The sequence below is a fragment of the Rhipicephalus sanguineus genome, chromosome 7 (genome assembly GCF_013339695.2).
Source record: "Rhipicephalus sanguineus isolate Rsan-2018 chromosome 7, BIME_Rsan_1.4, whole genome shotgun sequence".
NCBI classification, from domain to species: Eukaryota; Metazoa; Arthropoda; class Arachnida; order Ixodida; family Ixodidae; genus Rhipicephalus; species Rhipicephalus sanguineus.
Genome location: NC_051182.1, coordinates 131,649,179 through 131,661,986, shown reverse-complemented (window position 1 = coordinate 131,661,986; position 12,808 = coordinate 131,649,179). Strand labels below are relative to the sequence as shown.

The 12,808-nt window shown below is 49.5% G+C and overlaps 1 protein-coding gene across 1 annotated transcript in view; it reads left to right on the top strand.

Moving 5' to 3' along the window:
- The window catches only part of LOC119399962 (uncharacterized transmembrane protein DDB_G0289901), a gene marked incomplete at its 5' end in the record, with an annotated part of 30,207 nt that extends 18,523 nt beyond the window's left edge, over nucleotides 1-11,684 (top strand). The window contains 2 exon segments of the mRNA XM_037666867.2: nucleotides 5,951-6,190; nucleotides 8,640-11,684. Coding sequence (XP_037522795.1) covers nucleotides 5,951-6,190; nucleotides 8,640-10,444 — 2,045 coding nt within the window.
- Between the last annotated feature and the right edge of the window lie 1,124 nt (nucleotides 11,685-12,808).

The window sequence follows — 12,808 nt, the reverse complement described above, 5'->3', positions numbered from 1 at the left end:
CTCTGCAGTGATTCAAGCACAAAAGTTTTGGCATGTCTCATATTCTGCTATATGCCAGGGCTTTTACGTTACATTGGGTTGCCGGTCAGTTGTTGTAAGAGCTGATGCACCTAACCAAGGTAATTGACACCTTGATTTTTACTCGATGAGTGTTCTTGCTAGAAAAAGAAAAGATCAGAAAGACAAGATTTTAGCGATCGTGTCGCTGCAGCAAAATAGCATAGCGGCAAAGTTAAAAAAGGAATAGCTCTGTGTTTTGTCTAGTTGACTGTGCGCCACCACCCCGTCCTTCATGTTTATGCCCCTGGAATCCATCCATGTAATCCACGAATGCTAAGATGCTTGTAGACAAACTAGAACTCAATAATGTATGCAGCTTTCAGCTGCTGCTCGTCACTTGACTGAAGTGCAGGCTGGGCACGCATATGTTGCCACACGTTTTTTTATGCGAAGTATCCTTATTGTAGATTGGAATTTCAGTGGAGTGGCATGTGCCCAGTGTGCCAGGCCACGTGCAGGGCTTCTGGCCACCATCTTTATATTATACAGTAGAACCCCGCTGATACGTTTTTGAAGGGACCGTAGGAAATAAACGTAAGAGACGGGAAACGTAAGAGCTGAAAAACAGGAAAAACGGCAAAATATTTAGTGGTACAGAATTTTATTTCAATTCTTACGAGCAGCACGAAAATTGGCGCGCTCAGCCACGATCTAGTCGATGGATAGAAACGCGGAGCTTAGGACGGCCTCATCCACAGAAATGTAATCAACGTATGTGATTTTTTTAACACCAACAGCTGTAGGCATGAAAGAACTAAGCACACGCAATCACGACCGGCGCGGCGAGTCCGACCGCGAACCGCACGCACGACCACGCGAGCTCCAACCAGCTCGAACTCCTCCCGTTCTCCGACAAATAACGATGATGATGAGTCTACGCCAACGCGATGGCAGAAGTGAATGCCAATCTCGAAGGCCTTGCTTTTGCAAGCAATTACGTCATACACGCCATGTTGGTGCAATACAAATCTCAGAGGCTATGCTTTTGTCAATAGTAAATGTCAATCTCGAAGGCCATGCTTTTGTTTGCATCAATTGAAAGATTCTGTTGCTTGCGCCTCTCATGCGGCTAATATTACGGTCAAACGAGGCCAAAGTGCGTGAAAATGCACCATGGCCGCTCTCTTTGGTAGTCACTCGGTCGGCTACGAGCGCACTTCGCGACGTATCATACGGGAACGGTCCGACAGTTACGACGTAACAGCGGGGTTCCCAATACATTGTATCCTATGGGAGCTATGCCGGGACCGGCGGAAAACGACGTAACAGCCGGGAAAACGCAGCAGTGAGGAACGTAACAGCGGGGTTCTACTGTATAACCACATGTGCACATATGCCGTAAAAAAGCAATAAATAAATCTCTAGTGAAGCTGTAAGCTCAGTAAGATTCTCCTATCAACAATAAGAAGTCGGCGTTCAAGTTTGTGCTGTAGTCAGCGTTTGGTGCTAGATCATGAAATTTAGGCACCGTGCTGATGCTTGTAACAAAGTTCATTTTTCACTAAGCTGTTGAAATGACAATATTCAAGGCAATATTCAAGAACCCCAGAATACAGTAGACTCTCAGTAAACGAAACTCTCTTAAAAGAAATTGCTGCTTAAATGGAACAACTGCCTCTAACATGATTGGTTTTGTGCTTGAATTCTGCACCCCTTTTATCTGTCAGTAAACTAAACTCCTGTTAAATGAAACATATTTTCCTGGTCCCTTCAGCTTTCGTTTAACAGGAGTCTACTGTATTTGCAGCTTCTCCTGAACTGTGCATGTTCTCAAAAAGTGTACAAGGATGGTTCAGTTTTAATCTCGCTACGCTATTATTAATTCATTGCCAAATTCTGGTATGTAGGTTCGTTTAATAAAGCGATGTTGTGAGCTGTATGTTCAATTCGCCTTTTTCACGATGTCGCAGCGTGTGTGCCCTTCCCCTAGCGGAGGAGTCGCGAAATGGTTCTTGATGTCGAGGGGGGGGGGGAGCTTTCATTTTGGCGATACCGATTGTCCCGACCCCTACCCTACCAAAATGGCAGAGGGCAGCACAGGAAAACGAAAAAGGTGGATTGCAACTGTTTGTCCGGTGTCCTTTTTTTTTTTTTTAACTGTGAATCATATATTATTTTATTTTATTTTTTTTTTAAGTTTGTAACTTTAGTGGTACTCTTTAACTTGTAAGGTTGGTGTCTTTTTCATGCCCTCTTTCTTATTTATTTTTTTTAGCATACCTTCAAAAGCATACTCATTACCTCAGGCGAATTCGTGAGTAATCATCCTGCACAGCTAATTGTGTACACTGTCGTTGTATGAATATTCTATTTTAAAGGGCCAGTAAACAACCCCACAGTCCGAAATGTGCGATGAAGCTATAACTGCGCACTTGGTACGATGTGAACATGCTGCTTCAAGGATTTTGCGAATAAGGGCTGTAATAATGAAGTTAGAGGGTATATAGACAACCCGCTTCAGCCGGTTTCGGTTCCTCACTCAGCCTTGCCACCCTTCTTGGCAGCCAGGAGGAGTAGGCGTAGCGCATTGTCGCAACCACGCCCACTTCGGCAGTGTAACACGACGTCAGCGATTCCGCCATGGGCATGAAGCCAACGACCGAGCAAGGCTTCCTCCACGTGTAGCTCTTTTCAGAGAGGCGCTAGGGTCACCCTAGTGGCACGGCGAAGAAGCGCAGTATATGCGCAGCCGAAACTGCATCACCGCAGGGCCAAGATGCCATTTCGTATTGCAGAGAAGCAATCGATGAAGCCGGTGCAACGTAATGTTGCCCATGGGCAAGATTACGTCACTTCGCGTACAAGGAGGATTGGACCGTTACAAAAATCCATTTCGACAGTCTGTAGACTGTCTAAATATAATTTTGTAAGGAAACAGGCGCTGGAGAGGGACGTAGAAATTGCTTTTCGAACAGCACAGCGCTCCGCTGGGCGCAGCGCTGTGCTGTTCATAAAGTGTGATTGCCATGGTTTTCACCACGAATTGGCGAGATTGTTTGGGAGATGTAAAAAAAAAGTCTGAGCCTGTTTACTGGCCCTTTAAGTGCAGCCGCATCAAGATAACATCAATGCTCATTTTTAATGCAGCAAGATTATACAGGACAGTCACGGCCTTTGTCACCTACGCAGAACTCGTTGGGTTGTTTAATCAACTGATGGGATATGCGGGCCGATTGCAATAAAAATGGGCGGTGTGTTCATTCTCGCGAAGAGCACAAACACACCAAGCTTGATCGTATCAGCACGGGGCTTAATTACCTGCTGTGTGCATGCGACGACAGTCTGCACGCTTTCGCGTTACTGGTAGACTGCTGACAGTGGTGCGCTTATTTGGAATGCAACAGAAAATTTTCACTACCTTTTTTTTTTTTTTTTTCTCACAGTATGACATCCGCATTGGTTGTCACTGCAACATTGCCTCTTGCGTTACTCAATCGCTGCATACACATGGATGCCTCCTTAGAGCGCTCCACTGTTGCTGCAAGTGCATTAGAGGCTGAGTGAAGTATTCACGGCTCGAAAGCTGTTATGATGAGGGTGCTCTGGGGCAACATTCTCGGGCAATCCCTTTCAGAGATAATTTCACTTTCATGGGACTAGCACAAAGTACAGTCTCGCGCAAAGTTCTGGAGACCATGGGAGCACGGGCCAGACTGCATCGCTGCGCCTTCTGAATGGTTTCACGGCTAACTTCGAGAGCATGTACGGAACATGCACGTCCTTTCCTACCTTCCAGCCCTGCTCGTTTGCTTGCTTCAACCGTGCTCGTATGAAAACGCGAGGGAGAGTGCGAGGTGCCAATTCCTGTCATCGATGTATAATCACCAAGTGATGGTAACGTGACAATAAAGACTTTGTTTGTACAAACAAGCCATTTTTTGTTCCGATGTTGTCGCTCGGGTGCTCCCACGGCGACTGCAGAATGATGCCTTGCACTACTTCAACCCATGGTGCGGTGTTCGTGTCTTTGAAGTAAGCAAACGAGCGCACTAGAAGGTAGAAAAGGAGGCCTGTGCGCAGAAAGCGCAGCTATGCGGTTTAACACATGGTCTCGAGAATTTTGCTCTCGACTCTGCATCTACAGCTAGCATCATTCATAGCAGTGTTAAGTGTTTGTCTTGTCACTGTGACAGGAGTGTTGTCATCATTCGCTTGACATGACAGGTGTTCATACGTGCAAGATGTCATGGCAGTGATTCGATCTTTCACGAGTGACCAAGAATGCTGCCTGTAGTATTGTGAGCCGCTGTCATCACTGTTCTGTGACAACGTGAGCAGATGTGGTATGCCCACTTTCGAAACAGAGAATGCAATCCACAGACCCCATTTAATTCTCTTTCTGCATGTTGCAGTGCTACCGTTAAGGCGCATCATTATCTCTGCCCACTGAAGCGGCTCGTGTTTTAGGCCACATAGTGCTCATGAGAGTTCCCATATTGCCATCGTGGTAGCTTGGCTGCTAAGCTTGAGGATGCGAGTTCAATTCCTCGTCCCAGTGGCCGCTGTTTCGTGCCTCGTAATCACCTTCTGGTTTTGGCACGTGAAAGCCCGGAATTTAATTTTTACGTTTCCGTCTCGAGAGGCCGCATTTCAAGTGCCTCGTATAAAGGGGTTTAGCTGTACTATGAGTTTGTCAAAAGCGCGGGTATCAGCAAAAAGAAAAACCACTTTTAACAAACTTGAAGCATAACTAAAGGGGTCCGAACCACCAGCCAGGCTTGGTGAAAGAGCAGCATTTTACAAACAGCAACCACTGCTGTAAACATTTCAGCCCAATTTTGTAGTCATGCGTGGCACATGGAATTTACAAGCGGAGCGCAGTGTTGCCACTTCCTCAAGTTCCCTCTCCAAACGGAAGCCCCGTCTTCACTCACTTCTGTGGACGGTGTGCCAGCTTTATACTCTCAAACAACAGATTGCTGCTGTTGGCCAGTAGCTGACAGAAATCAGGGGCAACGTTGGGGTTAGATGCCCTTCTTGCCACATGCCAGCGTAGCAACAGTAGCGTGCAGGGGGGGATCGCATCGGGGGAGAGCCGAGTGCATTTCACGACGTACGCTCAAGGTCACGATGCGCACATGCGCACTGATGTAGTTTCTAGCGCGCTCGTTGGGACAAGAGACGAGAGAAAGTGCTTGAAGTGTGCAACAATTTCCTGTTAGTCTGCTCGCACTTGATGGATTTGAGAAACTCTTGCGGCATTCAATTCGTTGGGCAATAAACGCGAGGCAAAAGAAGTGTTTGATTGAAGGGACACTAAAGAGAAACAATGAGCTGGTTTAGATTGATAAAGTGTGCTCGGAGAACTCTTGTGTAGTTTATTTCACCACCATAGGTTTATTATTAGAGGAGAAAACCAAGTTCAAAGTTTCATTTTTAAATTTCGCGCCACACTTTGTAATTCGTGACGTACAAGATATCAAAGAGCATTTAACATATTTTGGCGCCACTGGCTTGACGAAATTTCCAGAAACTCGTTATGCCAAGTCTCTGGCCCCCTCAGAGGACAATGTACTTCGATTTAACCGATTAGGAACTACGAAGGCCCAAGCAGGCGCCGTCAAAAATATGTGACGTCACGGCAAATTGTGCGGGAATTCCAAGGTGGCGTCGCCACCTGTATTTTCTTTTTGCGCGTTTTCTCGCTTATTAAGCGTTTTCTCGCAGCAAGCGTGGTGTTTTTGGTATTGTGAAAGACTACTTTACTAATGCAAGAAAAATCGTTTTGCTCTTTAGTGTCCCTTTAAAGAGGGCAGAAAGGCACAACTGAGGCAGATAATGTTTGCCTAGTTGAGCTTTTCATATTAGTAACTGAGCTCCCGTGTTATGTCAACACGTACACGGTAGCATCTTCTGAAGAGTGCACCTTCTCCGCCGACGCGTGATGCAGGCAAGGAGGAGGTGAAGAACCTGGTCATGTTTGACTTCCCGGCATCGCCAAGGGAGTTTGCCCACCTGCTGCGTCAGACGGCGCCTACGCTGAAGGTGGCCAAGGTGTACGCCTACCTGACCAACGTGCAGGGTCGACACGCCCCCGGTCTCGCTGACCTGTTGCGGAGCGCAGAGCTGGAGCCCAACGAGAAACTCGTCTCTCTGGAAGAGTGGGCGAAATCTGCTGCCGAAGGAAAAGGTAGGATCGTCGTCTCTTTGCCAAGTCTCCAGAGTTTTGACATATTACATCTTAGCAGAGCCCTCGAATGTTTTTTTTTTTTTATCATTACGTTAGCAGTTCGGCCACAACTAGAGCACATAATTTGCACCACAATTAAAGTAAGGCATGAAGTTCACCAAGGTTGCAATCTGGGCACGTTGGTAGTTCATTTTGAAGATCGGTAAAGGCGCACTAGGAACAGGGACAATGCATTGTAAGAAGTGTGGCTGTTGTCCTTTGTATCAACGAAAGAAGGGGAATTTAAGGGCTCGTTTTTCTTTGCTAGACACAACATTAATTAGAACTAACAGACAAGAAAGCCAAGGAAAGTATAGGGGATGTTATTTGTAGTAATTATGGTGTAAATGTGAAAAAAAGTAAAGTGGACAAAGAGATAAGTAACTTGCCACCGGCAGGGACTGAACCTTCGAATTACGTGTCCGATGCTCTACTACTGAGCTACAGCGGATGTCATCTTCCCGTCCAATTTTTGGGGTATAGACGTGCATTTAAAGTTAAAAGTGTTAGCGTCGCTAGTAACCAGGACAGTCCTTTGTGAAACACATACAGAATTGCGGGTTGAAATGGGAATCAGTTAATGTGCAAGATTATAAAAGCAGGGGAGATAGAAAAGATGGGTGACAAGTGCATTAGCATGCCATCTGTCACGCTCACGGTAAAAGAATTCAGTTTTCTTGGTGGGCCAAGATCAACTGCCTCAAATGTTGCCTTGTAATGTTTTGTTACTCCTTCGCATCGAATGTGCTCAGTTTTGTTACGTATATAAGTAGTACAAGGATCTCAAAAATAAACGGTTAGAAGTAGCGCTATGTGTGTGCGAATGTGTGCGCCTTCTTTGTGTCTCTGTCTCTGGTGCGTTTTTACCATTCCTAAAGGTTAAGCAAGGCGCTTTGTATCAAGGGAGCTGAGGGCGATTAAAGGTGCTGACCTCATAATTTGTGTGAATTGGGTCAGACTACTAATTTTGTGCCAGCTAGACTTGCTATTGGGATATGTTAGGGCAGGGGTCTCGAAACACACAGACGTTTCGATAGCAGCCCGTGGCTTCGCAAGGAATAAAATGTTTAACTTTGCTAAATGGTGCTCGCATTATTTACTCACATATTTCGATTAATAACGCTTTGTTTGGGTAAGCTACAGGGACGGGATTGGTCTCAAGCATTATTTTTTCGTGGGGTATCCCATGCGGTCATTATGTGTTGAAACATAACAGCAGAACAAAATCTCTTATATTTCACAATCGGCGTCCACATTTGAGTCATTCTGGAGGCCAGTGCCGATATGTTTCTCGAATCCTGACGCCAAATGCCCTTCAGAAATTATCTTATATATGAGAAATGGGAAATGCGTTCTTTCAAGTGGCAACTTTAGGTGACATTTTGTTCACCCCACCCCCTCACCTCGATCTTCAATGTCTGGCCCTCACTGGATTAAATTTAGTGACTGCGGCCCACTAGCTGAGGTGAGCTTGAGAATCCTGGGATAGGGCATCCAGCTGTCTTGAACCCATTTCCATGGCTGCCTTTTGAAAGCCTGTTCAAAGGCAGTTCCTTGCAGCGTATCATTCTACGAATTATGCTGCGACGCTGCACATTTACAAATTTCCTCCACCCACAGCCATGGCTACACCTAAAGGAAGGAGTCCGAACAAACGTGTCTACCAGGGCATGGCTGCTGCTTGCAACAATCTAGGCATGAAAAGTCGTAAAAGCTTGTATTTGGGCGGGCACAACACGTGCCCAAACTTTTGTTGTTGACTACACAAAACCCTTTCCCCCCAGATCCTCACGCATTGTGACAATCGATTTCGTGCGAAGCAGTCAATGTGGAGCTGCGTATGCCACATTTTCTTGCCTTGTGCCACGTCTTATAATGTGGATCAGTGTCTTTGTGTAAGTTTGTCGTTGACTGCCTCACATGGAATTGATTGTTGCAATGCGTGGGATCCGGGGGAAAGGGTTTTGGGACATAAGCGACGGGCATGTTGTGTTCCTCATACACTCATGTCCTCCTATGCTGATTGCGGTATACACCAAGTAAAGGAGACGACCAGAACAACCAGATGTATGCGGCTAGACAGGCAGAAACGGTGAAAAATGCCTTGGGAAGGGAGGACATCTGGGCATGTTAGTAGTTCATCGTACTTCATAAATTATGGAGCAAAACACGGACACGAGACAAGATGAAGACGGGGCAAGCGCTTGTCCACTCTTCATCTTGTCTCATTGTTTCGTGTAGTGCGCTGTGGTTTCTGAAGAAAGTGCCTTTGGTTTGCTAAAAAAATGCTTCGCGTTTAATAATTGCTGTGCAGCTCAACTTGGCGTGCACGATCTAACTACGGCATCTATGGCCGATGTGCAAACCCTTTGCTGAATGCGGATGCACTGCCGTCTTTTTCATCCCACAGGTCCCCCGTTGCCAACGGGCAAGGAAGGCGGCGGAGATGACGACGACAAAGACGACGAAGACTCTGACAGCTCGTCCGACGATGACCGGCGGCACGGCCGCGGCAGCAGCAGCCACCGGGACCGTGACAAGGATCGCGACAAGGACCGCGGCGGCGATCGCGATCGGGACCGCAAGCGGTCCTACTCGCGCAGCCGTTCGCGGAGCCGCTCGTCCGAGGACGACTACCGAAGCTCCTCGAAGCGCAGCCGGCGCAGCGGCGGCGGGAGCCGCTGGGGAGACGACGATCGCGACCGCGGCGACCGAGGCTACCGTCGCGGTGGCCGCGGAGGGGGCGGCTTCAGGGGCCGCGGAGGAGGAGGAGGAGGATTCCGGGACCGCGACGACTACGGTGGCGGTGGCCGGGGGCGCGGTTTCGGCCGCGGCGGTCGCGGGGGCTTCGGCGACCGGGGAGGAGGCAGGGGAGGCTTCGGCGACCGCGGGGGTGGTCGCGGAGGCTACGGAGACAGAGGCGGTCGTGGGGGTGGTTACGGCGACCGTGGGGGAGGCCGAGGCGGCGGTTACGGAGACCGCGGTGGCCGGAGCAGTTACGGGGACAGGGGTGGTGACGACTACGGGGGAGGAGGCGGCGGCGGCGGCCGTGGTGGGCGCGGCGGTTACGGATACGGAGGAGATCGGGGTGGGGGCGGACGAGGCAGTTACGGTGACCGCGGAGGCAGGGGAGGTTACCGGGACCGCGGCAGCGACGACGAGCGAGGAGGCGGTGGTTACGGCGACCGCGGTGGGGGAGGCCGGGGCGGCGGCGGCGGCTATGGCGAACGTAGCAACGGCGGTGGTGGACGCTGGGACGACCGGGATAGCGAGAGTGGCGGCGGCGGCGGCTCCCGTTACCAAGGAGGCGGCGGCGGCGGCAGGGGCGGCCGCGACGGTGGTGGTTACGGCGGTCGCGGCGGCGGCGGCGGCTACGAAGACCAGCGCGGTGGAGACGGCTACGAACAGGGGGGTGGCGGTGGCGGAAGAGGGGGCCCCGTTGGTGGCGGCTACGGTGGAGGTGGCGGCTCTGGGGGTTACGGCCAGTCTGGCAACCCCGGCCAAGGAGGAGGCGGCGGCGGCTACAGAGACTGGCAGCAGCAGCAGCAGCAGTCTCAAGGCGGAGGATCCGCCTCGGCACCCACAGGTTTGCAGCAGACCCTACAGCAGATGGCTTCTGGGTACTATACCAGCGAGCAACGTGCTGCTGGTGGTGGCGGCGGCGGCGGCGGCGGCGGTGGTGCCGGGCCCAAGTCTCAAGGTGGTGGCGGTGGTACGTCACGGTTTGGACCTCCTGTTGCTGGCGGCGGTGGATCCGGCAACTCACAACAGCGGCAGACGCCAGGTGCTCAGGCAGCCACTGCAGCTGCCTTCGCATACATTCAGAACGCGTACGGCCAACAGCAGCAAGACTCTCAGCAGCAGCAACACAAGGGTGGTAGCGGTGGTGGCGGGTACCCGGCCTTTGCGCAGCAACAGCAGGCGCAGTACATGTCCCAGCAAGGCGGCTACTCGACGGGCGCGCAGCAGCAACAGGCCGGCTACGGAGGTGGTGGCGCCGGCAGTCAAGCCTACAGCACGACGTACCCCACCACCGCCTATCAGACGGCGGGCGGTGCGGCACAGCAGAAGCAAGGTGTCGCAGCGGGACAGGGCGGGCCAGCCGCTTACCAGATGGCGCAGCAGGCTCAGTACAACAGCTACAGCACCCAGTACGGTGGTGGGGGCGGCAACGCGGCGGCCGGTGGCCAGTTCTACCGGTCGGGGAACCAGTAGAAAGGCAAATGTGAGACGACGAAAAGATGCGCCGCCACCACCACGAACCCCACACCATAGCCATTGTTACCATCACAAGCCCTCATTGAAACACACATTTGTAAAAGGGTTGCCGATTTTTCACATCACTATTAGTTCTTTTTTTGTCTCTGTCTCTCCCCACTTTTCGTATGTTCCTCCTCATGCTAATTAATGTCGTAGATGCCCATTTGAATGAGTTGTGTTGAAGCAAAGCATCTCTCGCGTCTTTGTGGAGCTTTTTCCTAGGCAGGCGGGGAAGACGAAGAAAGAGACTTAAAAAGTTGCGTCAAGGTTTTATTGTCTATCGTTTTTTATATTACAAGAGCATCAGTGTGTGTCGTCCCCTTACGTTTCCTTCTCTTCTATTGCGTGCCTCGTTTTTGGAACAGGCACCTGGTAGTAGTAGCTAATGGCTATCACCTGCCTATCCTCTTGCGAGGCGTGCTTTCGTCTTTCTAGGTTACCAATCGCACACTTTGTTTCAGTGATCCTCATTTTTTTTTTCTTCCTTTTTTTGTGACATTCTTCACTTCGATGAGTCAGTTTTTTCACCCTTTCCTTCGCGTAATGTTCCGCCACCGTGGCTTAACCCTCGAAGTCTCTCGTCGGCATTGTGGCACACATGGGAAACATCCCAAACAGTCTACACTTCATAATTTTCCTTTCTTTTTTTTGTGGGGGGGGGGGGGGGCTACATTAAACTGTGCACGCTCTTCTGCCCGCTTAATGCATCGCTCCGTTCTCGTTAAGTGTAAATACCCGACTCATTCAAGTCTTTCTTTTCATCGAATGCCTTCATCGGCCACTGTTCCCATTGTGGGTGCTTGACCAGAAAGAGAAGTGTGTGTGGTTATCGTGTGACCGTGCAGAGAAAACGTAGACAGGGGATTGTGCGCCTAATTTTCTCATTTGTTTGGGTCGTGGCATTCAACGTTTATCGATCGCTCTTTTTGATTTCGTTGTTTAGGCTTGTTTGATAAGAATGAGTCGTAGAGGGAATGACTTTTCTTGCTTGTTTTTGTATTGCCGAAATGAAGGCATCTTGCACATCCTGTGTTGGACGGGCGGAAACTGCATGGGAGAGAAAAAAAAACGGGAATGTTTTCACTTTTTTTCTTTTTTGCTAATGTCGACGGTTGTGGGGCGCGCAAGTGGGTTTGATTTTGTTCTTCCGAGCTTGGAATAAATGACTCTCGGGATGTCACCATTCCATGTTGCATGCACGACTGTATTGTCTGCTCCCTCTGTAATGTCTGTCGGGTTGCAGCAAAACGCAAGTTGAAACACGAGAAGGCTGATTTGTATGCCGAATGATCATTTCAGTTCAATTGTGAATAAAGACTGCTCATCGAAGTTTCCGTTGGGCCTTGAATCTTTTCTATACATGAACTAGTTGCTTGAGGGGGACTTAAATGCATTCTCTAGAGCAATGGCTTTACTCCTGGTGCAACCCCCTAAGCAACACCTTTTAACGCGATAGCGTTAAAGAGCTCGTTCCGCAGAAATTACGGTGTCGGCGTCGTTGGTTGTAAGCGAAAAATCATCTTGTCCGTGACGGAAAAATTGAGAAAGATGAAAATCTTAGGTTCGAGTGAGAATCGAACTCGGGCCGTCTTCGTGGCAAGCAGATGTTCTACCTTAGAGCCACTGCATTGCTTGGAACTGCACTGAAAGTAACTTTAATGCTTCACAAACGTAAGCGTCCTGTGTACAGGTGTCACAGTACAAGGTGTAATATCGCAGTAAAAGGGGGTAAAAGCGTATATTGCCATTGGGCGTCGCACCATGGAACTACATAACGAGTTGGTGGTTTAAAGCCGGCCACCCATTACAAAATGCACACACATTACTGCGCATTTTCCCTTACGGACACGTAGTGGGTGCATCGAAACTTCGAAAAAGTATCGCGTGCAATTGCTGCTGATTTAAAGCATGCCACCCATTACAAAGGGCATACACATTAGTGCGCGCATTCTCTTACACGTAGTGGGTACTGTTGGCCGCGAGATCGAGCAGAGTCGGCACCTAACGGCGAGCGGACGAAACCCCGTGGTGTGGATGTCTCCTTCGTGCGTACGTCATGCACGTCCTCAGATTACAACTTATTCCGTTGTGCTAGCACAGTATCAAATGCTTGTAAGTATGCCTACACGATATACATAAGCGTTTCGCCTCACGAGACTTGTATGCACTCTAATAAGTGAGTGCATGCAGGTGTCGGTAGGGCGCTATGTCTAACCATCGTACCGTCCATTCGCCAAAATCATTTCAATGTGGGTGGCATTTTGGCATTCAAGCACATCACATAGTGCATTTGGCGTCGTCCTAAGCGGGAAAAAAACG